Source organism: Populus nigra, chromosome 4, assembly GCF_951802175.1.
Source record: "Populus nigra chromosome 4, ddPopNigr1.1, whole genome shotgun sequence".
Classification (NCBI taxonomy): Eukaryota; Viridiplantae; Streptophyta; class Magnoliopsida; order Malpighiales; family Salicaceae; genus Populus; species Populus nigra.
The window spans coordinates 9,118,036-9,140,693 of NC_084855.1; the positions used below are offsets into that span (position 1 = coordinate 9,118,036).

The following is a 22,658-nucleotide window of genomic DNA, read 5'->3' on the forward strand; positions in this document are numbered from 1 at the left end:
TAGTCTCTGTTTTTCTTCGCAAGTTAAAGCCTCCCTTTTCTTTCTTTTTCCTATTTCCTTAGCATTTGCACTCCCTTGATGCTGTTTAGGATATAGATGAGACAGGGTGGATGATATTGTGCACTTGGAGTTTAGATATGTTTAACCAAGTTAAGTTTTTTCTTTCTTTTTGGCTGTTCAGCCGAAAAGAGTAGAGAAAAATTAATCAGTCAAATAATTTGCAGAATGTCATGGTTGCTGGTATGGCAAGTTACATGACCAAGATCATTTGACTGCGCTGTGAGCTCATGATTTTGGTTCCCCGAAGTTGTCACAAGGGCTCTTAGATTTTAATTTCCCGTTCTTTGGAAGTGGACAATAAATTTGAATTCGTTTCCAAGTAATTCTGAAACGAGTTATAAGCAAAGCTCAGAATGTGGCAAGCATGGCCAAGTGTTAGGGATGGCTTCCATGCCTGACTGTCTTATCGCATTTCTTTGTGGTGGCCATGGATGACACCAGCACTGATTAATGTAAACGACTGCTATTTATTAGAGCATGCTGCTAAACGCTGACAAACTCACTAAGATAGCGAATACATTAAAAGCTAATTTGGAGAAATGTTATCCTTATTCCCCTGATTAGCGATACTAGAAAAATTAGTAATTCTTATTTGGTGAAACATGGCATATTAAGATCGTTTTTCTGACACAGAACCAGTGCTATGGACATTGTTGTGATCATATGCCCCGCCGTCCCCGGTACCTATGCCACCACCATAACCCGAGCCATACCTCCACCATTACCACGCCAGCGAAACCCACCTCCAAAGTGGTCATCCCCTCCAACGCCACCCCAGCCAACACCACCACCTTGGCCCACAGCATTCCCATTGGCATTGCCGTAGCCTCCACCTCCACTACCCGGCCCATAGCCATTATCACTACCATAGCTTCGTTTTTCTTGAAACAAAGAAGGCTTAAGTTTTCCCTACCCAACTCTTGAATTCCTGCTCGCAAGTTTTTAGCCATGTGATATATATATATATATATATATATATATATTCCCGGTCACGCACCATGTATTTCAGAATTTTTGTCTATAGAAGATAACCAGGTTATTTTTCACGCTATCGCTATAGCTTGGATAAAAAAAGTAGTATTTAGACCATAGAAAATCTTGCAGTATTATTATTAAATTTGATATAATATTTTAAACCTGAAAACCCATAATTTAATTCTTTACTTAACTTGAGTTTTAATAAAATAAAGTAAAAACTGTCTGGCCTTGTCGATTGAAAAGATCTAAAGAAAAAAAATAGAATAAAAAAAATAACATATTAATCCTAGTCAAGCTATCAAATTACCTGAATTATAGATTTTATTGGATTGAATGAATTTTTTTTATTATATAATAAAAAATATTAAAACTGATTTATAATCAACTCAATATTAAAAAATAAATTTTAATTAAAAAAATAAACATTAAATAGTGAAAATGAAATAAAAAAATATAAAAGAAAAAGAAAAAGAAAACTTAAAATGATGACCTGGATGACTTAACATAGTTAGGCCTACTACAACAAAGCTCGGGCACATGGGCGTGAAATAGGCAGGTCATCCAACCTTTTTGTTTTAAAAAAAATATATATATATATATACAAACGATTACCCATCTATTGCATAAAAGATAATATAATTCCTAGTGTTGCTTGAACCTGCGATTTTTGACTAATTAAAGACACATATTAACCAATTAAGCTACGACATAAAAAAGTTAATGGATCATTGTATTTTTAAAATTTTATTTTTTGAGTCTAAGTACATATTTTAAAAAAAGCCTAAGACATTGTGATAACACAACATATTTAGATTTGAATGAATGTCAAATCCAAATGACATGTGTTTCGCTTGCTTCTAGGTCCAATATTTTTAGATTCAGTTGTGCATTGAGCTCAAGTAAACATGAGTCTAGTAAATTGTTAGATATAATATCCTTTGATTCAGCTGCACGCTAAGCTCAATTACATATGAATATGACGAGTTGTCATACCCAACGTCCTTGAATTCAGCCTCGCGTTAATCCTAAATGGATCCGGTGAGCTGTCACACTTAACATCATTGGATTCAGCTATATGCTGAGCTCAAGTACATATGAGCCTGATGAGTTTCCAGACCCAAAAATCTTAGGTTCAACTACGCACTAAATTTAAACAGACATGAGACTAATAAGCTGCCAGACTCAACATTCTTGAATTCAGCTACGCGTTTAGCTTAAATACAAATGAGCCCGATGAGCTGCCAGGTCAATCACCTTTATGTTCAGCTATGTACTGAGCTCAAGTATATATGAGTTTTGCTAATTGTTAGATCTAACAACCTTGAGTTCAGTTATGCAATGAGCCCAAATAGAAGCGGGTCTGGCAAGCTGCCACACCCAACATTCTTGGATTCAACTGCGAGCCGAGTCCAAGTACATACGAGTCTAGTGAACTGCCAGACCTAATGATCTTAGGTTCAACTACACGTTGAGCCCAAACAGACATAAGTCTGGTGAGGTGTTAAACTCAACATCAATGAGTTCAGCTACATTTTAAACTCAAGTACATGTAAACCTGACGAGATGTTAGATTCAATATCTTTGAGTTCAGCTACGTGCTGAGCTAAAAAAGATATATATATGACTAGCTACCAGACCCATCGCCTGATGGCTTAGCATCGTGCCTAGTTCAAGTGGGTATGAGCCTGACGATTATTATGGGCCCCGTGTTGCACCACGAGGCTTTGTTTGTTTATTTTTATTACTTTTAAACATAAAATATTTATGTCTGGAATAATTATCTTTCTACACTTCTAGGAGTATAAAAGTCTTGAAATGACCTATTATATTTTCATCAATATTAATATATTGTATAAAGGATATTTGTTCCTTATTAATATTGTTTAGGAGATATTTATCTCTTATTAATGCTATAAGGAGTAAATGATATTACAACCCCTCCATTCAAGTAACATAACAAGGTTCAAAGGCTATATATACCTCTTGAACCATCCAGGTAAATGGTTTATAGTTTTTATTTTTTAAGTATTCATACTTTAATTATCAAAGCATTAATCATGAAAAAAAAGAACAAACATTCTTGTTCTTAAAATTTAAAACTTGTTTTTTTATTTATTGTAATTTTTTACTAAAAAGTCATTGATTTTATCATTTGAGAGTCCCTAAATCCTATAAAAAAATTGGTTTGCAGGTGTTGAGTTTTCTACCACCATCTACTTTCCAATCTCCAGAGAAAATAATATTAATATGGATATATGATTATCCACTATCCAAACATTAAAAGGTCTTATTCTTCATTATATTAAATCTTGAAACATTATCAGATGTTATAAACCAATTAAAAAATATATATTAACCTAGCTAGTTCAATGTACGCATGCTATTTAGTTTTGTTAATTATTTCTCGCAAGATGACGATGACAGTCGCATTGGAGGGTGGATTAAATTATTGGAGGGCTCAAATTATAAATATCATAAAGCTTTAGAAACATCATAAAATACTTTGAAAACTTTTTGCAGGCCAGTAATAATTTTTAAGGGTCTAACTTGAAAGCATGCTGAGACTAATCGTAGTTTTTTTTATTTTTTATTTATTTATTTTTTTTTATTATTGTGTGGCAAGCCACAGCTTTATGGAGCTCTACGTTTACCTGCTCAGATAGAGCCACTCATGAAGATATTTTAATGTCAATGAAGACTAAATTAAGATGTACGGAGATATGATTAAAAAGTTAATTTTTTTCACGGTATAACTTAATCTCTTGCACGGTCTATAAGTAAGAGCAACGTTTTGTATTTAGGGATAATTGCATTATTAATACACCAATGTTAAACTTGTTTTTCAATCAAGGACTTGAACTTTAATTTTTTCATTTGAGTACATCAATTTTATCAAAATCTTCAATCAGGTATTTGCATCCACCCTCCTCAATTTCTTATTTATTCGATAAAGTGCCATTTATCCTTAAATCTCTCTTGATGGAATCATTAACCCACACCCAACAATTGATTCTTTCCATTAGTTTTTTCTTCTTCTCTATCCCTTTTGTTTTATGTGTCTGCCGACTAAAATGTTGATCACAGGAATTTGATTGGATACCAACATGGAGAAGAAGAAGAGGCATTAATGGGCAAATGGTCCTTTGTTCACATTGTTTTCGCATATTAATTATTCGGTTGTGACACTGATTCCCACAAAACCCAAAGAGTGAGGGGGAATTGGCTAGATTTATCGATGCTCATTTAAGTTTTTTTTTTTTTTTTTTAATAACATAGTGATTAAGAAATATACTAAAAAATACCGTAGTTATATTTCTCAAAGTAATATATAGTTTCATGAGAGGCGCAGGCGCGTGACCATCCGCAAAAGCTGGAAAATGGCCTTTGTTAATGTAGTTATAGCTTCTTCTTTTTTTTATACTAGTAGGTTTTAAATTTTTTTAAAAAATATTATTTTTTGGAATATAGAATACATATATACTAATGAATTTTAAATTTTATATTTAAACAAAAAAAATGATCTCGCTCAGGTCACGGGTTGATCAACTGGGTCGATCGAGTTGGGCTGAATCATTGCACTGGCCAGTCTTTTGATAAATCCAGACCGGTCTAGCTCCCGAGTCGACCTATTATACCGGTCTGAATTTAATAACTATAGTTATAAAATCATGACGTGCTTCTTGCTTGATCATGCATGATCCAACGGCATGTCTTCTATAACTGTTATATTTTAAAAAATAAGTTTTCAACTATGATATTTTAGATATATATTCTTAGTCAATGTGTTATTTTTGAAAAAACCACTCCATGCCAACTGCATTCTTACAAATGCGTAAGATAATAAATACTGCTACTTTAGCAACATTAATAAATAAAAAAAATAATAGGATCAATGTTTTATATTGTGCCTTCTAAGAGCTTTAACAGTGATCCCCACAATAAAAGCTCTTTTGATTAGTCTCTTGTTTGTTTTTTTTAATTACTTATTTTGTTATTTTTACTTGATTATTTAATATTGTGTTGATTGAAAATTAAATTTAATGATTTATTTTTTTATGCATGAGCATAGAAATCTTATAATGCTAGTAGATTTCTCATCAATTACTCGGTTGATGTTCAGTTTAGTAAAATAAAATTTAATTTTATTAATTTAAAAAAATTAAAGTTTGGTGAATTAATTTTCAAGTTTAAACAAATTTTTAATTTTTTTTATTTGCTAACATTGAGAATAGGATTAATTTGCATGAGCTTCACTCAAAACTTTATCTTGAAATAATAGTTATAAAATATTATAATTTATAATTTTTTTAACCTAATTTTTCAAATCATAGCAGCAAAAATGATTACAATATCAGCATATTTATTGTCAATGTTAAATAAAAAAAGGAGTTTATTAGATAGCGGTTGGGCGATGGCTATATTAACCTTTCTCCGTTGCTCGTCCTTAAATGAAAGCTGCAAGTAATCAAACAAAAACCAGACAAACAAGTAAGTGACGATGACAGATGGAGACGCAACGAGTTACATATACAAGCATTTCAAAATAGAAGACAATGAGGCAATTATGAGTGGCGGGGCCCATTCCAGCTAGTTGTCAAAAAACAATATAGCTGTAAGATTGTGAGAAACAACCACATGGGTGTCTGTCATGATTAAACATTACGACGATTCCATTATCTAATCAAAGAAAAAGGCTCTTTTTTCTTTGGGACCTTTGATTACTTTGTGATGATTGTTAATTGGACAGCACCGCCTCTTGTCCTCAGCTTTTGTTTCCATAAAGTTTTGTTTTCATAGCTCTCTTTTCTCAGCCATGCATTTACTCCATCTAGATGGCCCAAAATCTCCACCCACCACCCACCACGATTTGGCACTGATAATTGCTCATTACGGCAGTAGTTAGAGGCCATGACTTCAGTCCTTCACCAGTGCTCTTTCCACTAAACACAGGCGGATGATTATTTCGTGCAGGTGAGGTGAGGCGAGGGTTAAAAACACAGTATATTTTCGCCATGTCAAGCCACATGGGATAACATATATTATTGGAAGCCAAAAAATGGACACACAGAGGCGATTGGCGTTCTTTCTGTAGTCAAGTTTAATAAAATACGCTTGTCTTGTTCTGTTTGGAAACTTCATTTTCTTTATAAGTTGCGAAAGGAAAGGAAACACTGCCTGAAAGCAGTATATCTGTTTATATTACGTTGAGTGAAAGCAAGAATCCATAATTTACGACAGATTTTAAAGCAGCTATGATTCCCATGTAACTTGCTCTTACGCGTGATGACCTGTAAAGTTTAGAAAGAATGGCAGATTTCGTGAATTCCCGCTCCCTACTGACTACTGAGGTCTATCTAATCTATTCTCTCAAGTGGGATTGTTCAGATAGAACCTGCAAATTCTGTGGCCAACTGCTCGCGGAGGATTAAGACATGGAAGCACCTGTCTACAAAACATGTGGCTGCAAGAAGAAGTGCTTATAACTGGCAAAAAAGAGAGTACAAATACACCCAGTAAACTGAATATTACTTGATTCACAGTGTAGCTCATCATTAACTGGGAACTTTCTCACAAGAGAAATCCAAAGACACTGGCCTTGTAATGCTGGCCAACGGCCATGAGATGGCTTCGGAATATTGGAATCACATACGAAAACTAGTAATCCTTCAACATCGCACCCCTGTGATCGGCATCCGACTCTGTAGGAAAATGCATTACCTTTAGTGCTTGCCTTTTAAGACAGAGATACTCAATAAGCCGGCCACTAAGTGGAATAACATTCAGGAATCCAGAGATAATGGTGCCACGTGGGAAAATAATTATTTAACAGCCCTCAATACCTTGCATTTCTACTCTAGGACTGCTTTTACTCATGCATATATCTGTCCCTAACTGTAGTATCAAAACTTGATTGGTTTCCATATATAAGAAAACCAGAGTATATTACACTAGTGCCATTGCAGAAGATTTCAAGAGTTAAACAACTAGTTATAAAGCACTGCTAAATTTGATAAGCTTCATAACCTCCTCCGCTAGCTCCAATTCCTATTCGGAGTTCTAGACAACAATTCATTCGAGCCAAACGAGGTTTCATCCTGTTATATATATAAACCCCGTGGAGACCGACCTAGGAGCCAAGAGAATCTTCCCTATTCCTATGCAAACCTCAGTTTCTATTCTCCCTGCACTTTAAAACAGGATAAGTTACCAGAAGTATAACATTTTATATACTGCCTGAATTCTCCAATATGAGGTCGGAAAGACATGTCATGAAGATGAAAGACTTGAAGTTCGGGCCTCAACTGATAGCTACACTTCTGGTTCTGTGCTTCTGTTACACGTATGCGGTAGCAGAAGTGAAGAAGCAAACGAAGGAGACTTTCATAATTCAAATGGACAAGTCCAATATGCCAGCGACTTACTATGATCATTTCCAATGGTATGATTCGTCTTTAAAATCCGTATCAGAATCTGCTGACATGCTTTACACTTACAACAACATAATCCATGGCTTTTCCACCCAACTCACACCAGAGGAAGCTGAATTACTTGAAAAACAATCTGGAATTCTATCGGTCCTACCTGAAATGATTTACAAGCTGCACACAACTCATACCCCGGAGTTCCTTGGATTGGGAAAAAGTGATGCTGTCCTCCTCCCTGCATCTGCCTCCCTAAGTGAGGTGATTGTTGGAGTACTGGACACCGGTGTCTGGCCAGAGATAAAAAGCTTTGAAGACACAGGGCTTGGCCCAATACCAAGTACCTGGAAAGGTTCTTGTGAGGTGGGTAAGAACTTCAATTCATCAAGCTGTAACCGGAAACTGATAGGTGCACAATATTTCTCAAAAGGGTATGAAGCAGCATTCGGACCTATTGACGAAACAATGGAGTCAAAATCACCAAGAGACGATGATGGCCATGGAACCCACACTGCAACTACAGCAGCTGGATCAGCTGTCTCAGGAGCTAGCCTTTTCGGGTATGCTTCTGGGATAGCACGTGGAATGGCTACAGAAGCTCGAGTAGCAGCTTACAAGGTGTGTTGGTTGGGTGGATGTTTTAGCTCTGATATTTTAGCAGCAATGGAAAAGGCTGTTGCAGATGGCGTTAATGTCATGTCAATGTCTATTGGAGGAGGACTCTCAGATTACACTCGAGATACAGTTGCGATTGGAGCTTTCCGAGCAGCAGCACAGGGAATTCTTGTCTCATGCTCGGCTGGAAATGGTGGGCCAAGTCCAGGCAGCTTGTCTAATGTCGCTCCTTGGATAACAACTGTAGGTGCTGGAACGTTGGACCGTGATTTCCCAGCCTTTGTGAGCCTTGGAGATGGTAAGAAGTACTCGGGTATATCGCTTTATAGTGGAAAGCCATTATCTGATTCGTTGGTGCCCCTGGTTTATGCTGGTAACGTGAGCAATTCCACAAGCGGCAGCCTTTGCATGATAGGAACTTTAATTCCTGCACAGGTTGCAGGGAAAATTGTGATATGTGATCGAGGGGGGAATAGCAGGGTCCAAAAGGGCTTGGTGGTGAAAGATTCTGGTGGCCTAGGGATGATTCTTGCAAACACAGAGCTGTATGGGGAAGAGCTAGTCGCTGACGCACATCTTCTTCCGACAGCCGCTGTGGGCATAAGAACCGCAAATGCAATTAAGAATTATGCCTTCCTTGATCCAAAGCCAATGGGCACGATTGCTTCTGGAGGTACAAAGCTTGGAGTTGAACCATCGCCTGTGGTAGCGGCATTCAGTTCCAGAGGTCCAAATCTGGTCACTCCAGAAGTACTCAAACCAGACCTAATAGCACCAGGAGTCAACATACTAGCGGGATGGACTGGGGGAGCTGGCCCAACTGGGCTAACAAACGACAAGAGGCATGTAGAATTCAATATCATTTCAGGTACATCAATGTCATGTCCCCATGTAAGTGGGTTGGCTGCACTCATCAAGGCTGCTCACCAGGACTGGAGTCCAGCAGCCATTAAGTCCGCTCTCATGACCACAGCCTATGCAACATACAAAAATGGGGAAAACTTATTAGACGTGGCTACAGGACAACCATCTACGCCATTCGATTATGGAGCTGGACATGTAAATCCAGTAGCAGCCCTTGATCCTGGCCTTGTCTATGATGCCACTGTTGATGACTATATAAGCTTCTTTTGTGCTTTAAACTATAGTGCATCAGACATTAAACAAATCACAACTAAAGACTTCATTTGCGACTCAAGCAAGAAATACAGCCTGGGGGATCTTAATTACCCATCGTTCTCTGTTCCACTACAAACTGCTTCAGGCAAGGAGGGCGGAGCTGGGGTGAAAAGTACAGTCAAATACACCAGGACTCTGACAAATGTTGGTGCTCCAGCAACATACAAGGTTTCGATGACATCACAAACTACATCTGTTAAGATGTTAGTTGAGCCAGAATCCCTGAGCTTTGCCAAAGAATATGAGAAAAAGAGTTACACAGTGACTTTTACTGCTACATCCATGCCCTCCGGTACGAACAGCTTTGCTCATCTGGAGTGGTCAGACGGGAAGCATGTTGTCCGGAGTCCAATAGCTTTCAGCTGGACATGATCCGAAATCTTGAAGAAATCCCATAAATGATTATCATTCATAGGACATGTGCCTGAATTTCTGTGTATTTTTAATCTCTTCTCTGATGTTCCAACAAATGTGCCGGTTGAACCAGCTGTAACGTTTATATTTGCTCTCTGAGGTGATCAGGGGACGTAGAAAAAAAAGGGAGAATAATTGTACAGAAGCCCATGGAAAGAATTGCATGTGAACTGAAAATGGATCTCCAGTTGTCTTTAGAGGCTCTGAATCTAAAGCCTTTAAACAATTTATGCTTCATGGCTGAAGATTAAAGAGGGAGTTAATTATGTTTGCGTATGCATCAAGCGAAACCGAACTCCAACAAGAGGAGAAATCCAGTCGCCAAACAAAAAGGCTCCCATGTTGAAATTGTTTACGTGAAGTTATCATATGCCCAAAAACTAATTGGGAAAGGGGGTTTCACAAAGACCTCGCTAAAGAAGAACACGAGGGGGTGTAAAATCATCTCAGACATCCCTCAAGCTAATTTAACTAAAATAAGAAGTACAATATAGACACAATGTAGTGTTGAAGTTCTAATAACAAGAAGATTTGTGGAGATTCCTGCCATTCATCAGTTTTGACATCCTATGGAATGAATTCCTCACCATATCACTAGCTCCTTCAGCAGTTGCCTAGTTCAACTGATTCACTATCGGTCTACAACATCATGGAAGAAGTATCAACTACTTAATTATGTAACCTGAGGTTCATTTTTTATCAAACAATGGCAAGCTGCAGTCCAGCACTACAGTAGAGTCATATTAACAAAAACACACCGAGCAACCCAACAACCTCAAGACATTAGAAGGATACGCAAGCTGTATCCACAAGGCCGGCCCGTTCCAAAGCCAATGTTCAGTATATGACCACCACCTGAGCAAACCGCCTTTGCGTGTGCTTCCATCAATGGCTTCTCCAAGCCATCATTATCGCCAGGCTATTCGAGTCCATTATCTTTTCTTCACTAAATCTAACCCTATCTTCTATGTAATTCTCACTGGAATCAGAATTTGACTTCCCTTTCCCTGCACATGCAATTGTTCCTAATATTAACCCAGACCGAATTCCTATAGAGGATATCTTCTTAATTATAATGAGACGAAAGCTGTTTTAGTTAATTACTACTGGGGATGAAGAGGAAATCATGAGGGAATTTCTATTTACTCTACCAGCAAGCATTCAGGAGAACTTCGTAGGCGTCTTGGTGGCCAGCTTCCATGGCGACGTGCATGAGCGGAGGGAGGCCATTGCTGTCGAAGCAAGTAACTTTGTTTCTGTTTCTGTATTTATTTTAGTTGATTATAAAATATGGTTCTTGCTGGTTATAATAATAAATAAATAAAAACCAATTAATGGTAATATAAATGGTAAATGATAAAATTTAAAAAATAACAATTTAAAAAAAAAAACTAAAAAAAACTGATAAGTTTTTTAAACCTAAACAAAGATTTTAAACTCACAATCTATTAAATTCTCAACCCGGGTTCTTAATGATCAGCAAAAGTAAAACCAGCAAAGTAGACTGGAGTAATCAAAATGGAAATACTCTGTTTTGCTGCGTAACGCTTTGGGTGCAATTTATGTCCGATACCAGTCTCCGTTTCTTTCTTATTGTACCAAAAAAAAAATCTGCCTTAATTGCCAAGAAGTTCTGTGAGACGTTTTCATCTCCATAAAATAATTGGTAGACATCGTAGATAAATCATAAAACACTGAAAGGAGTTCATCGATTAGTGAAGTGCAGATATAAAGGCATCACGAGATACAGCTACAAACTTGCACCAAGTCAAATAATAAAACATCAGGTTCTTTATTAGAAATTTACTCTGATTGCCACTTCGCCAGGAAGGTGCTGCATGGAAACCGGGCAAACTATCCTGGCATGTAGAATTTCTATGATCCATTAAATTGAACAACGGGATTTCGACACTACAGTACCTTGAACATGGAAATAGGTTGGAGAGCAAGCTGCTTCTCTTTTTTTTTTACAGTGCCATGACAATTGGAAACTTCAAGGGAAAAAAAGAGACAAAAAACACAAGAAATGCAGAAACTTTGCTTCATAACAAGTACTCAAGATTGATTGTCATCACTTTCTTCTTTTTTGGCCAATTCCATGCCCTGGAATGTGACAGTAGATGACCTATACTGGCTTCCAAAGGCAGTGCCAAAGCCCCATCCAAGGCCTAGACCAACCCCACAGCCTGCACCTGCAAAACAAAGGTCTTAATTCTGAACAATTCTTGAATGCATTATTTATAGACCAAGAGATATATATGAATGATAGTCTAAGATCTACATTTGAGGAAAGAGACAAGAAGGTGCATACCTGCACCAAGACCCAAAATATTCACAGGCATGCCTGCACCAGACAAACATATACGTAAGCAAATTGGTAGCTCAGTTCACACTCAAAGGGAAGATTTACGCAGAGTCTCAAACAGCAAGTCAGATGAGGTGACTATTCTACCACACACAATCAACCAGACAAGTTTTATATCAAGGATCATGGGATCGTCATGCAAAATTCTAAATATCACAAAGTTGTTCTTGACGATCGGATATCATTCACAACAGTTACTGGATGTAGCTCATATTTTGCAAAACATGAGGACACAATCAGCTGTTTTCTGTCAGCTGTGGTAGAAGGTAAAGGCAACACTAGATCAATTCATTGAAATTATGCCCCAGCCATGAATAGCAAGCGACACATAACTCCACTGAGCAGGATAGAAGTACCGAGACTGGTTGGGTTGAACAAGAATTGAATCCCAACCACACTTAACCAAACGGATCCATGCATCACCCACATCTACCAGACAATCAACACTGTAAAAGGACAGTTTGTTGTTTTCTCTCCAGAAAGACCAGCTAATGTGAAGACTACACTAAAAATACCCTTAACACCTTAAGAGAATGGCAAAGTGATGATTGTTAGATTCTTCATTCCTTAGGTTCTACGAATTGCTCAACAATTTCACTGTCCAAGCAAAGTATTTATTTATATATACTGTCCTGGAAATAAATAAAAAAACCCAAAAATACATGACAAAGAAGTAGAAGAAGATGGGCAGAAGATTCAAAATTGAATTTGGATCAATAGCAGTGATAAAGCAGTGTTTAGTTATGAAAAATTAAGGACACCACTTTAAGAAAATAAGGCAACCCCATAATCAAAACTCAAGGCAGAAATCACTCCCAACCCAACCGCCTATTCCAATCAAATAAGAACCCCACAATTCAAAGAAGCAGCATGATATTTTTAGCTTAGCTGGGTTTTCTTCAAATAACATCACAAGCAAGACTTTAAAGTGAAATAAAAAAAGGAAAAGGAAAAGGAACTGACCCCCAAAACCCCAGCCTACGCCAAAGCCACAACCAACACCGAAACCTGAAATCAAATTTCGCATAAACGACAGAGAGATAGAAGAAGAAAATCAGAATTAATTGTAGTAATAAGCATACCGAATCCAACACCAGGTCCACTAAAATTTGTAAGCACCATTGCTCTTGGAGCTGCGCAACAACAGTTGGTATATAAATAAAATAAAATCAATCAGAGGCACTTAAGAGTAAGAATATACCGTAGTCGAGTGGAGGTACGATTTCAAAAACACAACTCTCTCTCTCTCTCTCTTTTCCTTCGCTTCTATAACTGAAGAAGGAACAAATGCCCAGCCCACCAAGAATTCAAAATAGGCCTCTCAAACCTACAAACTATTGTTATATTAACTGGCCCGGTCCACTTAGAAGGGATGTCATCTACCAATTCCCAATTCCCTTCCAGTCCAGTAACTCAACTTTTGACTCCTTTTAGGTAAAGCTACATGATGATGATCATCACCAAATTGTCGGAAATCATCTTATCAATCCAAATTTTATTTTTGCAGGCCGCGGAATGCGAGCAACACCGTAGACTTTCGATGGAAGGGTCAGGGGTGTCAGGGAGTGGGAGGATCTCTGCCAAGCTGTTGCCGACTATTCAATCCTGTTACACCCACACTCTGTTAGTCTCGTGTTGCGGCAACATCGTCATCAGATTTTTTCGGCAAAAACTAACATTTCAACAATATATACAGAAACTTAGAAAAACTTCCAGTGGAATAAATTTCGTACGAAATATATCTGAGTTGTTTTTTTCCCGGATCTCACATGCAAAATCGATCAACTTTTCTGTTCATATGCAACCACTACCACTAGATCAATCAGCCTGACTGATGAGTCACGACTAGATAAGACATTGCCAGGTTTGGGCCTCTCACCCAACCCCTAACTATCCTCCCATGCAAATTCTCAAGAAGTCCCATGAGTAGCAGTAGCACACACCAGCAAAAGTGACAAGTTCCATCGAAGTCAGTATAACGCTGCATTATCCTCTACAATTGACAATACGACGCCCACCCTTCTCGGTCAAGGGTTATTTCTTGTCCGCATATCTCCTCAAAAGATGCAAAGCAAGCATTAATCTCTGCATCAATGGAGAACACTTATATTTCTACTAATTACATAACAAGATATAATAACCAATTACTCAGCTTTTTATATATTCTTTATCGTTAGACTACCCTTAACGAGTTCAGCTAACATGATCAAATTATATAAATATTTTAATATAATAGGTAAAAGTTTAAGACGAAACAATTTAACTTCACACAAGTTCATTTACAACCCATTACATAAAACTATATTCAGAACAATAGAGTAGACCACACACTCCCCCCAACATATTTTTCTCCTGCTCTCACTTTTGATTCATTATTTTTCTTCTTATATTTATTGATTTAAACATTACATAATTTTCTATTTCGATAAAAAAAAACTTAATTTTGGAATGAGCGTGGAAATCATGTTTTTTTTAATTAACTTAAAATAATAATTTCTCCATCCATTAAAATCATGTCAAATCCTTAATCATAATAAAGAAACAATTCAATACTCAGTTATTAAATAATTTCTTCAAATATATTTACTAATAAAACTAATAATTAAACTTATCATATATCAAGAATTCAATTTATGTTGAAATAATAACTAAATACTATTTATCCTGGAATTGCTTTTGAGATAGAAGGGAAAGTTACATGGTGTTTGAAGCGAAGTTAGTTTTACGTACAATCGGTTTATCACACTAAAATAAATTCTTTTCAATCATATATTAGCTGTTCTAAAAAATCTTCTTCTTGTTAAAGATTTTATTTAAAATTTAATCTAGCAGCTCTTGCTGGCCTTTAAAGATGTGTCAAGAACATTCTGAGAGGGATGCCTGATCGTAAAGGTATGTACTTTCTCTTTGGCTATTATGATTTAAACATCATGAAGCAACATTTTTTTAAAAAAGAAATTACTATAAAAACAATTGCTAATTTAATCGTTCACCAAAGAACCTCGTGATAGAATAACATCCTTTTTTTATTTAAAAAATATTTTTAACATACATTTATTTTTTTAATTTAATTATTTGTTTTATTTGTTTTAATTTTTTTAAGTCTGTTTTGACTTTTAAGTCTTTTGTCGGGCAAAAATTATTTTTTAAAAAGTTAAAAAAAATATTATTTTAATATATTTATTTATAAAATAAATTTTAAAAAGAATCACTTGCCACTAAATTTTTTTTCCTTCATTTACTACTGAAATATTTCAAGGGCCACAAGATTTTCTAATTTTTTAAAAGTAGAAGAGCAATCTAATGAAGCAGAATGCAGACAGCAAGATAATACCAACTAAAGTGGTAGGTTTTACAAGGAAATAGAATGGGACCAACTGCAAATGCAACTTTCTTTAAAATCGCAGACATGATACCAGTTACAATGGAGCACAAAGCCCTTGATCACTCTCCAATAATTATATTTTGAAAACAGAGATTATAGTAACAAAACCCAAAACCAACCATATCAAGGCACAACCTTGTAAGCTTTCATCTTGTCTATCCACGAAACGAATGATTTCTTGGAATTGCGAAATCCCAAAAATCCATGTTCCTTGCTCTTATTCAAACAAAGGACAGAACCCGGTATACTGAACACCAAATCTGCAAACCACCATCCCCCAACTTGCTCCAGCTTGTTAGGCAGTAGCTGGTTCTCCCTCACAATTTCCTCCCACACTGGTCCCTTGTCTTTCATCTTCTCCGCAAAGGTCACACTACTCTCCCCCTCCTCAAATCCATACTTTTCAATCCCAAACTCTTCTGCTAAAACCGTCCACAAATGCTTCCATTTGAACAGATCCCCGTTTTGGATATTAAAAGCTTCATTTTGTGCATTAGGATCCACGCACGCCCAAATTTCATGCTCTGCGATCAGATCTGCATCAGAAGCAATTGAGTAACTATTCCATGCCTCTTTCGATCCATGAAAGATCAGCGGAACTCCCTCGTGCTTGCATATTGCAGCGTAAACAGAAATAGTCACAATCATATTCATCAAGCTATAAGGTGAAAACCCAAATATAACACCAGGCCGGTGAACAGACCAAGTCACCCCTTCTTTCTTAGCCACTTCCTCGAACATAACATCTTCCAATGGGTAATAAAAATTGGGAAATCTTAATCTGGGCAGATCTTCCGTGAAAGGTGAGTCATGAGCTTCAATCTTGCCTAATAACGCAAAGGGACCCACATATTGCTTCAGTCCGGTTTGGAGGCAGACATGTCGGAGATTGGCAGCGTTAGGTATGACAGCCTGGAGGACGTTGCGGAACATGAGACCGTTAATCTCACAGTTCTCCTCCTCCGTGGATTTGCTGGCCCAGGTAACATAAAAGATGTGGGTGACATCGGTGAGTTTAGAAAGCTTGGATTGGGTTTCGACAGTATTGGAGATGTCGCACTGGATGTACTCCACCGGATGATCCTCGTTCCAATTGGGGCGGGAACGTCGGGCGACGCCGTAGACTTTCCATGGGCCACCAGGCGTGTCTGAGAGTGGGAGAATCTCCGCCAAACTGTTGCCAACAATCCCGGTAACACCTAGAATCAGGGCCACGCTTTGGTAACCTCGTGATGCTTCATCTTCTTCGGTTTTTTTCTGCAAATTGAAGAAAAATAAATGATATATATACGCGCGCGCGCGCACATATATGGGCATGATAGATAATAGCGAGAGGGTTGTTGAATCCTTACCTTGGCAGCGCCGATAGCACCAGACCACCACCAGCTCATTTTTCTTTATTCTTTTGATTGAATTTGAAGCAGGAGGAGGCAGGAAACGATGATAGTAGATAAAATAAATCAGGAAAGCCCAAGGAGATCCTCGCTAGCTAACAACTTTTTCTGTAACTACGATAGTGTTTTTTAAAAATATTTCTGGCTTAGAAATATTCCTTTTTATTTTTAAAATTTATTTCAAATAATTTAAAAATATTAAAAAAATAATTTAAAACAAAATAATTTTTTTTTTAAAAAAAAAACAAACAGCACCTAACGGTCAAAGCTGTATCGTTGTTTGTTCTGTAGGTTTGAATCGTTGATTGTTCTGCACGTGTCTTGGTCCGCTTCGATAACCGTACTAAAAGTGGTTTTTTCCATTATTATCAGACGCGAGCCATGACATGCGTGGCAAACTATAATGGGTGATTACAATTTGGACCAAAATACGGGATGATTTCTGTAATTTTCTCCAAGAAAAAAGTTAGTGATTGAAAACAGAGGACATAAACTCTTTCTTTTCCTGTGCAAATCAGTTTCAAAAAGGACTAAGTATTTGTTTAAGCTTTAAATTTGGTACCTGTAGCTCTAATTCTTTTAAATTAATAAAATTAAATTTTGCTCTATCTAACTATATATTAATCAACCAACATAACATTTTATTAATACCACAAGATCCCTATACATATGTATGAAATTTTTTTTATCAATACCACTCTCAAATCAATGCAATATTATAGGATGAGTGAACTCTCCAACCATTCAATAACAAGAATTACGAGATTCATCCGAATTCCTCTCAACCTTAAAATGAAGATCCAAATGAAACTGTCAAAAAAAAAAATCTAGACAATAATAACAGCACTATCTAGAGAATTTCAGATTAACAAGCCATACCCGTCAAAAGAGAATTAAGATCGATAAGCCCCAACAAAAAAGAAATGAAATTAGAGGCCCCTGTAGACCTCTCTTTGGCTATTTCTTAGGAATAGGAGGGCGTGGATTGCTGCTTCTAATCAACTTTCCAAAGTGGTAGGTGAAATTGTTCTTGCATTTTGTCTTTGTTATTTACTACTCCTACAGTTTTTTACCAGTTATCTTCTTGTGTTGTGGTGTCGTCATTAATTGCCCTTGGACGTCAAATGATAGTATTGACTATTGAGTTTGGTATTTAATATAATTAAAAAAACCGCATCTTCAAGAGTTGCATCTTTTTGACACATCTATATGTTAGCTTGGAATTTTGTGGTTTCACCTCCATCCATATGTAATCCTGGTGACATCTATCTCATTCAGGCGGAAGCACAAAAGGTAAAGGATTAGTATGAACTACAGTGCCGGCTCGTAGCTGGTTTGCAAGATTTCCGAGAGAAACAAGCATGAACAGACGTGAATGATAATTAGCGATGAATGGTAGTTGAAAGAGTAAGGAGGTCATGTGTGTTGGAAGACTTTGTTTGAAAAGGTGTAAGATTGGACCTTTAAAGTTGTATGCTTGGTGGTATGCTTTTTTTCTTTGAATGCGTACAGTGTTGCTCCTGATCAATCAATTCCTGGGAAAAAACTAATAGTCAAGCTCCTTAGCAAACCTATTGCATTGGAACCTGACGATGAACTTATGTTGCCTAGCAAACTAAATTATACTATTGATGGGAAGTGAATCCAATTGTCGAACAGATATTTGCATATAGATGCAGTGAAGGCAAGAGATTGGCAAAAGGAAACAACATACACTCACTTGTCTTTGTACTGTTGAATTTAACAGTCTGGAAATACTCTACGTGAAAAAAGATCATCAGCAAGAATAGAGAGCGGATCAGTCTGCTTTGGTGATTTCTTAAATGAAAAGCCACAACAGTCCCTGTTTTTTTCCCTCCTAGCAGTGATATTTCCACCAACAGTTCCAAAGGCAAAAGCACAAACATTTCAAGCTGCAAAATCAATAGTTGAGGTTGCAAAATCTCGTCAGATATTATTGTAGTGAAAAAAAAGAAAAGAAGCAAAAGACAAATGAAGTAATGAGTTGCTCGTTGTCTATACATATGCAAGTAAACTGATAATTCAAAATCCATCCCTTTCTTTTCCTGCAATATCTAGAAATATGAAATACAATAAATCAAATTGAAAACTAACCGTGAATACCTTGAGATTTTGCTCTTTCCTTTCTCCAAGCTCTTCATTCTGATCATAAGTGTGCAAAAGTTCCCTGTAAGCAGCACTCCTTTTCTTCTGGTTGGCTTGAAGTTTCAAAAAACTTTGAGGAATTCTAAATCCTCTAAACACCGACCCACACTCTCCATCCACTGTTCCATCCTCATTTTTATCCTGTAATCTAGGCACAAACATACTCTCATTCAACAATTGACGAACAATTTCTGGAGAAAAAACCCAATTTGTTTCTGAGCAAAAACAACAGAAACAGAAAGAGGGAGCCTTTTTTCTATGCTTTCAAACAAAGACTGGCCATTTTCAAGCTAGTATGAAAAATTAGGCATGTACAAACATGAGGGTCAGTCAATATAGTTTTATTTTCCCCTTCATTTATGCATAGTTTTAGAAAGTCAACAACAGTAATAACCTTATATGTCAAGCTTCAATTTTTTCTGTTATAGTGGCTTCCTTTCTAGGCAAACAAAAAGGAACTAAACAGAGGTTAAGGAAATATATATATATATATATATATATATATATATATATATATATATATATATATATATATATATATCAAAAGATATAGTGAACCGATACCTTTGAAAAGAGAAGGACCCATGATGATGATTACTGTGAGCAACTTTGTTCCATTGAGGATTTTTCCTCTGCGTAACAGAAAACCCAGGATACTGCAATTCCCGAAAGAAAAATAGAAGAAAGAATAGGGACAGGAAATAAGTACCACCCACCTCTAAAAAAAAGAAAAGAAAAGAAACTGAAGAAAAAGGCAAGAATCAGAATTACCCCCCTGCATCCCAAAGAGTATCACCACGTCTATAAATCAGATTAAAAATAATTAGCAATCAAACAAAAAATAATAATAGAAAAGGGGGGGAAATTGAAGAGAAAGCAAGAATCCTAAATAGTATAATTGCTTCCCTCTTCAAGCACAAGAAGAACAAGAAGCCTTCCCTTCTCAAAATCATGCCCTAGCTCTCTGTAATAATTCCTTCTCTTTTTGGTCTCGATTCCAAGAGAGGCGACATCATTGAATATCACCCTCTTGAATCTGTCTTACTCTCTGTAATAATTCCTTTTCTTTTCTTGTTGTGTCTTGAAATTATTTTTTTTTTAAAAAAGAGTTAATTTTCTACCTTTTCGTTTGTTAATTTTAAATGGTTCTGTTAGGTGGAGAAAAATCACGAGGACATGAAAAGAATACCACTTGCAAATGCTTATGGATTTTTTTAGATATGTATTTTTGACTGATTTATTTTTTGTTTAATAGCCTCTTTCGTGCTTAAATGTATTATTTTGATTAGTTTATACGATTTGTTTGCTTTCTTGGAATTACTGGGGATATAGATTTCTCTGGCTTTCTTGTGTCGATGAGAAGAGAAGAAGAAACGCTTAGATTTCTCTGGTTTTCTTGGAATTTGTAATCTGGAGCTACATCCCTGACTGCTCAGTTCAACTTCTAATTTAATTTGGTGTGTTGTGGATAAGAAAGAAAGCTGCAGTTACCTTTTTAAGCAGAAGATATCTGATCTATGAATATATCTTTTAGCTGTTTACATTTAAGCACAAAACCACACGGTGTATTGTGCTTACTCAAAATATTTTAGTGAATCCATTTTTTATTTTCTTCATTACTTCTTTCATTCTGTAGGTTTTGTGTTAGACTTACCCATGTAACCGCTGCTGCAAATATTTTAGCATTCCTTTGCACAGCCTTTTTGAAGCTAAAGTTATCGCTGACAATATTGTACATGCAACCAGGAAAAGAGAAGGATTGGTATTAGACATTACTACAATTCTTTTTTTTTTTTTTGATTTACATGGGGTGTCCGGGCCAGTTTGCGCGCACCACGACTATTCCTCACGGCCTGCTGGACATCCTGCAAGCCCAGGAGCAGGTAAGGCACCGCGGGGATGACAGGCGTGCACATAAAGGGTCGAACCCGGAACGGGGACGGAACAAGTCACACGATTAACCACAGCAGCTAGACCCTCAAGTGCACATTACTACAATTCTTATCATAAATGTTTGTGGTGATTTGGTTGGTTGGAAAGTGTCTCTAGCAACTAGATTTGCTGTCTTGTTTTGTTGTTCAACCAACTTTTATTTGCAAGTTGGTGGCCTTAGGTTTTAGAAACAATAGTGATGAACTCTATCTCTACTACTGTCTCAATTTAATGACATACAAAGAGCACCAACAGCAAAGCTATATAGAATCTGCTATGATTCGTGTAGAGATCCATTTTGGTTGAGTTGCTTATGTTTTTTTTCCCCTTGTTTTACAGGTGGGAACGACAGCAGAACGTTTGAGGTTTACATCTGAGGAAATTTTTTCTGTCAGGATTGGGGGAGTCAAAGTAAATTCTGGGATTTTCTAATGTTTCCACATTTGTATAAAGTTTTGATTGTTACATAGATGGTGTTAATGCAAGAAGAACACTAATTTTCTGCCTTCAGCTCAGCACATTGAGAAATGCAGAACCTTGCAAAATTTGTTACCAAGTAAAAAGTAGATGTAATCAAATATATTAAAATATAAATGGGTTGATAAAATAGCATTTGCCATTGGAGTGTACGTATTAAGAAAAAAAACTGTATTTATACAATTTAAAATGTTATATTAATTATTTAGCTATTTTAAATAGCCTTTTTTATTGGATATGCTCTTATATGAAAAAGTGTAATGACTGTTTTTTCCTTTCAAACTTACAAATATTGAATTAATTATTAAGGGAATTGAAATTCTTACACGTATAAATCATTATAAAATTAATAAAAAAATATTTATATTTTTTTTCATTTTAAAAACACAATATAATGATCAAAATACTCTTAAAAACAAAAATTTAAAACATGCACTCAAGGGCTTTTTTTATAATAATTTTTAATTATTATTAGATCAATTGATAGACAATTTAGTATTTAATTAAATATTAAAAAAAAAGTGGTTAGTACATATAACGCACGCGCCAATTTGCAGGAGACACCGACAGTCATCAAGTAGCTTGTGCAAAACCTCATCTTGTCCAAGATCCTCATTTTATCATGTCATTGAACGGACCATAACATCCTCTTCTTGATAGGGTGGTGCATGTGATTGATGGTGGCATTATTTATTATCAGCAATGTTTTTTTTTCTCTCTCTTCTCTTTTTGATTTTGCGTTGGCCATACCAAACTTCAAAGTTGTCCTCTAATGTTTAAGGATTTCCACTTCGATCCTTTTGATTTCTAATTTTTGTTTTTAATTTTTTTGTGAAATTTTGATCTGTTTTCAATTTTATTTTTCAATCTTAATTTATAATATTTAATTGTTTTTAATTTGATCCTTATTTTTTTATTGTTATTTTTTATGTTTTTGTTAAACTGATTTTTCTTTTCATTTTCACTCTTTGATAAAAAAATATTTTTATTTTTTATGTTAATTTTGATCCTTATTACTTTGATTTTTTTTCCTTTTGTTAAATTGGTTTTTTTAAATTTTACTATTCAATAAAAAAAAAGTTGATTGTGTATTTCGATTTTATTCCTCATTTCTTTAATTGTAATTTTTTTTATTTTGAATCTTTTTGTATAATTGAGTTTTTTTTCTTAAATTTCATCTTTCAGTATTTTATTGATCGGGGATTGGGCTTCATGACTTTTTCATATAGGATGCTTCAAGTCTAATTACCTGGGTCACGAGTTTTAAAAGT

The 22,658-nt window shown here is 36.0% G+C and overlaps 4 protein-coding genes across 4 annotated transcripts; 1 reads left to right on the plus strand and 3 right to left on the minus strand.

The window, feature by feature from the left end:
* Positions 1-744: 744 nt before the first annotated feature.
* LOC133690644 (uncharacterized) lies at positions 745-5,948 on the minus strand. The gene is made up of 2 exons (XM_062110882.1): positions 5,761-5,948; positions 745-931 (listed from the first exon to the last, which is right to left on the minus strand). Exons 1-2 carry the CDS (start codon positions 5,946-5,948, stop codon positions 745-747), a joined length of 375 nt encoding a protein of 124 aa, XP_061966866.1.
* A 1,004-nt stretch (positions 5,949-6,952) lies between these two features.
* LOC133692341 (subtilisin-like protease SBT1.7) lies at positions 6,953-9,865 on the plus strand. Its single transcript, XM_062113210.1, has one exon. It carries the CDS (start codon positions 7,287-7,289, stop codon positions 9,624-9,626), a length of 2,340 nt encoding a protein of 779 aa, XP_061969194.1. The 5' UTR covers positions 6,953-7,286; the 3' UTR covers positions 9,627-9,865.
* A 1,576-nt stretch (positions 9,866-11,441) lies between these two features.
* Positions 11,442-13,335, minus strand: LOC133692342 (protein TRIGALACTOSYLDIACYLGLYCEROL 5, chloroplastic). Its single transcript, XM_062113211.1, has 5 exons — positions 13,235-13,335; positions 13,116-13,166; positions 12,997-13,041; positions 11,980-12,012; positions 11,442-11,860 (listed from the first exon to the last, which is right to left on the minus strand). The coding sequence occupies exons 2-5, from the start codon at positions 13,153-13,155 to the stop codon at positions 11,724-11,726; spliced, it is 255 nt and encodes an 84-aa protein (XP_061969195.1). The 5' UTR covers positions 13,156-13,166; positions 13,235-13,335; the 3' UTR covers positions 11,442-11,723.
* Positions 13,336-15,398: 2,063 nt separating this feature from the next.
* On the minus strand, positions 15,399-16,943 carry LOC133691634 (3-oxo-Delta(4,5)-steroid 5-beta-reductase-like). The gene is made up of 2 exons (XM_062112225.1): positions 16,771-16,943; positions 15,399-16,675 (listed from the first exon to the last, which is right to left on the minus strand). The coding sequence occupies exons 1-2, from the start codon at positions 16,807-16,809 to the stop codon at positions 15,542-15,544; spliced, it is 1,173 nt and encodes a 390-aa protein (XP_061968209.1). The 5' UTR covers positions 16,810-16,943; the 3' UTR covers positions 15,399-15,541.
* Positions 16,944-22,658: the final 5,715 nt, after the last annotated feature.

Bases quoted from the DNA above. Each gene is read 5' to 3' on its own strand.
- LOC133690644 (XM_062110882.1), bottom strand. From the start codon at position 5,948: ATGGCCTCTAACTACTGCCGTAATGAGCAATTATCAGTGCCAAATCGT. The intron at 932-5,760 runs GTAATCAAAGGT...AGAAAAACGAAG, and splicing joins CAATTAACAATCATCACAAA to CTATGGTAGTGATAATGGCT.
- LOC133692341 (XM_062113210.1), top strand. From the start codon at position 7,287: ATGAGGTCGGAAAGACATGTCATGAAGATGAAAGACTTGAAGTTCGGG.
- LOC133692342 (XM_062113211.1), bottom strand. From the start codon at position 13,155: ATGGTGCTTACAAATTTTAGTGGACCTGGTGTTGGATTCG. The intron at 13,042-13,115 runs GTATGCTTATTA...ATTTGATTTCAG, and splicing joins TGGACCTGGTGTTGGATTCG to GTTTCGGTGTTGGTTGTGGC. The intron at 12,013-12,996 runs GTCAGTTCCTTT...TGTCTGGTGCAG, and splicing joins CGTAGGCTGGGGTTTTGGGG to GCATGCCTGTGAATATTTTG.
- LOC133691634 (XM_062112225.1), bottom strand. From the start codon at position 16,809: ATGAGCTGGTGGTGGTCTGGTGCTATCGGCGCTGCCAAG. The intron at 16,676-16,770 runs GTAAGGATTCAA...TTCAATTTGCAG, and splicing joins GTGCTATCGGCGCTGCCAAG to AAAAAAACCGAAGAAGATGA.